General features: G+C 43.9%; 1 protein-coding gene across 1 annotated transcript; it reads left to right on the top strand.

Moving 5' to 3' along the window:
• Positions 1–2,822: 2,822 nt before the first annotated feature.
• LOC142851203 (UPF0488 protein C8orf33 homolog) lies at positions 2,823–3,754 on the top strand. Its single transcript, XM_075975097.1, has one exon. It carries the CDS (start codon positions 2,853–2,855, stop codon positions 3,333–3,335), a length of 483 nt encoding a protein of 160 aa, XP_075831212.1. The 5' UTR covers positions 2,823–2,852; the 3' UTR covers positions 3,336–3,754.
• Positions 3,755–4,031: the final 277 nt, after the last annotated feature.

Raw genomic sequence — 4,031 nt, 5'->3', positions numbered from 1 at the left:
TTTCTGAGAACATGACCTTAAGAGAAGTAATCAAGCTTTTGAGAGAACAGCAATCAGCAACAGCATGAACACAAGAGAACGCAAGGACACCCTTGCTAATCTTTAGCTGTTGGCTCCTCGATTGGCATTTGGGTTGCTTTCTTATCTTGACTTGTGAGAATGATGGTGTAATAAACGTGACAGTTCAGGTGTCTCTTTGGCACAGAGTTCTAGTAGTAGGGTGTTTCAGTACTTCAGCATTTTTTAAATTGAGACAGGGTCTTGTGTGCCCTAACTTGTAGTAGGAGCTGCGGGCTGCATTTCTGACACCTGGCTCCTGGCCGACTGGCTAGCTTATGCCCTGAAATAATTACACGGAAACTGTATTCTTTCAAACACTTTCTGGCCCATTATCTCTAGCCCCTTATTGGCTAACTATCACATATTGATCTAACCCATTTCTCATATCTATATAGCACCACGAGGTTGGCTTACCAGGAAGATTCTAGCATATGTCCATCTTGGGCTGGAGTTTCATCGTGTCTGCCCTGGAGAGGAGTGGCATGGCATCTGCCTCACTTCCTCTTCCTCCCAGCATTCTGTTCTGTTCACTCCACCCACCTATGTTCTAATCCATCAGGCCAAACAGTTTCTTTATTAATTAACCAATGAAAGCAACAGATTGATATATGACACACCCATATCATTTCCCCTTTTTCTGTTTAAACAAAAAAAAAGAAGGCTTTAACTTTAACATAGCAAAATTACATATAACAAAACAGTTATCAAGTAAGAATTACAGTTACAATATTTATATGCATTTTATCTTTTACCATAACAAAGGAAAACTATGACTATAACTAACCATTCTTCAACTCCATCAAAGACTCCAGAAGGATATAATATTACCTAAGTAAACAAGAAATAAGCAACTTCCAAACTCTAGAAATGACAGAGACATCTCGCTGCCTGGACAGTCACCCAAAGTTCCTCTGTACTGTTGGGGCATCCATCTTCAGCCTACAGGCCCATAGCTTCCAGCAGACATTTCCATGAAGCAGGAAATTTCAAAGGCAGTTCAGTCACTATCTGCTGTGTCCTGCAGAATGTCTCGCAGACTCTTTCATGAATCAGGAACCCCGAAAGATCATCTCACCTTTAGGCAAGTTCAGTAGTCCTCTCTCTGCGGGTTTTCTGTGTCCAGTTTATGCAACAGTCCAGGCAAGAGCAGTTTCTTGCCCAAATGGCTATCAAACTCCATAAGGTGCCTCTTTGATGCCCATCTTCTTCTTGAAGTAGATTTAATAACCCCAGCCATATTCTATAATCTTTGAAAGATATGAAGAATGCCTTCCTAAAATATATCTATGTACATCTAGAAAATCTTAACTAACATGACTACAAGCTTGACTATTATTGACTATTCATTAACAACCTATATATATTACGTTTTTAAATGAACTACACAATCACAATACCTTAATCAAGATCAGAAATACATCACTAACTGGCCTTAAGCTTACTATATAGCTGAGAATGACCTTCAGCTTCTGATCCTCCTGCCTCTACTTTCCTAGTGTTGGGGTTGCAGACCTATTTTTAATTGTGTGTGTGTGTGTGTGTGCGTGTGTGCACGCATGTGTACACTTATTTGCTGGTGCTTGCACAGCAAATGCAAGCAAATGCAATGGGGACACTTAGCCATGTCCCCAGCACCTTTTTCCTATTTTTCACTTTTGAGGAACCTCCAGAATGCTTTCATAACACCTCACTAATTTTCATTCTGTGTAGCAATGGTCCTGTTTTCTAACTCTGTTTTGGGTGAGGTTGAATCCCAGTCCTTGCGTATGCTAAGCAAACTCTGTTCCACTGGCCTAGAACTCTCAATTTTTATTTTTAGTAGATGTACCTGGGCCTGCACGTGGGGAGGAGCCCTAAGAAGGGTGCCATTACTTTTGAATTGGCGTAACAGTTTCTGGCAGATGGTCAGTTGGTTTGCTTCTCTGCTTTGCCGTCTAGTAATTGATGGGGGAGGAGCCAAACCATTGTGGGTGGTGCCATCCCTCAGCAGGCTGTCCTGGGTTCTATAAGAAGGCAGTCTAAGCAAGTCTTGGGGAGCAAGCCAGTAAACAGCACCCCTCCATGGCCTCTGCTTCAGCTCCTGCCTCCAGGTTCCTGCCCTGTTTGAATTCCTGTCCTGATTTCTTTCGGTAATGAACTATGATGTAGAAATAAAAGCCAAATAAACCCTTTCGTCCCCAGATTGTTTTGGTCATTGGTGTTTACCGCATCAATAGTAACCCTAACTAGTACACCTAACTAATATACCTAACTAGTACACCCAATATGCTCCCTCTAGAGTGTTTTTAAAGCAAAATTCAAACCTTATGTGTCAATTTGTGTCTGTTTCTAAACAGAACAGCTCCCAGTCTCTGAGGTGACTGTTTCTCTCTGGAAGCATTTTGTCCTGCCGGAGAATGAAAGAATCCATTGATTTCCGCGGTGTAAATGTGAGCTGGTGGGGTCTGGACCAGTGATTCGGTCACGGCTGTAAAGAAGAATGAGTGAGTCTGGAAGGAGTGAAATCCTGGAGGAGAGCACGCTGGTTAATTGGGTTTCTGATTAACTATGGGTTAATGAGGAGACACTTTCTGTCTGAAATCTCTCTAAACTGCCCCAGTCCATTTCCTTGCTTTAATAAGTATCCTAATGAACATAATTAAATCTCCTCTTACTGATTCAGCATCCTGCAGTGTCTTGGGATCATTGCTTTGAACACAGTCCTGCACTGTAGCTGCGGAAGGTACACATATCCTTCCTTAAAAATGTAAATACAGGCCACCAGAGCACGTCCCGTAGGCAACACTGTGTCGATGAAGCAGAAGAAGAAGAAAATCCCGACTAGGGTCTCTGGGACAAATGGAGACGAAAAGACCTCCGAGAAACCTGTTCCAGAGGAAGCTCCCCCCAGTGCTGAGGCCCAGGCGGAGCAGCTGGCGAGGGAGCTGGCCTGGTGTGTGGAACAGCTGGAGCTGGGTCTCAAGACGCAGAGACCCACCCCAAAGCAGAAAGAGCAGGCTGTTGGGGCAATCCGAACCTTGCGCAGTGAGAAAACCCCCTTGCCCCGAAAGAGACAGCTGATGCGCTCCTTGTTTGGGGACTACAGGGCTCAAATGGATGCCGAATGGCGGGAAGCCCTGAAGGCCCTCAGGACTGCTACCCAGTCAGCCCGGGTCCAGCTTGTAGGCGAGGAGGCCAGAAAGAAGAGCGGAAGGGTCTGCAGGCCTCGTCCAGCGGGAAGAACCAAGGCCACTGTGGACTCTGCTGATGAAGAGTTTCGGTTCAATTTCTTTTAGATGCTCCTACATTCTGGACTAGTCATCCTCCTCCAGCGTGGTGTGGGGATTTGTCTTGAGTGCAGGGCCTGGCTAGGAATTGCTCTCAGCGGAAGTGGGATTGGTTTGTCCCTATCTGGTGTGTGGATGCGCGAAGCTGCTGGCCCTGTGAGACTCCTTATGGGAACTTTTGGAAGAGATGTTCCTCCGGTCAGAAGAGAGATGCATTTGGGAACTCCTCTGTGATAAGCCTGCTTGTTGGGTGGGTTGTAGAAAGAAATGGTCCTCCGGTCTGGGAGTAGCTGTTGGCGGTGAGAAACTGAAGAAGCTGTGAAATTACTTACACATAGCGCTCACTTTTGAACGGATGCCCTGGCCATTGGCTTAGAGCTTTATCTATTGTTAGAGCATCCTAATAAATATTTTTTTCTACACACACACAAAAAAAATGTAAATACAGGATGGGGATAGAGCTCAGCTGCAGAACACTTGCCTGACTGGCACAGCATGGCATAAGTAAACAAATATTAAATTAATAAATCTATGGAACTTGTGTCTTTCAGCATATGCAAATTTATCATAGATAAGCAAATAAAATGCCTGTTATATGTCCTGGAATAACAGAACAATCCTTCATTTTTACTAGGACTTTCAAATTCATGAAATTTAACACTATTGAATAAAACATTAAAAAAAAAACTAGGGCCAAAAAATAGC

Source organism: Microtus pennsylvanicus, chromosome 5 (assembly GCF_037038515.1).
Source record: "Microtus pennsylvanicus isolate mMicPen1 chromosome 5, mMicPen1.hap1, whole genome shotgun sequence".
In the NCBI taxonomy this organism is placed as follows: domain Eukaryota; kingdom Metazoa; phylum Chordata; class Mammalia; order Rodentia; family Cricetidae; genus Microtus; species Microtus pennsylvanicus.
This window is presented reverse-complemented; position numbering and strand designations above follow the sequence as displayed.

What these genes read in the sequence shown, in the direction of transcription:
- LOC142851203 (XM_075975097.1), top strand. Translation starts at nt 2,853, where the DNA reads ATGAAGCAGAAGAAGAAGAAAATCCCGACTAGGGTCTCTGGGACAAAT.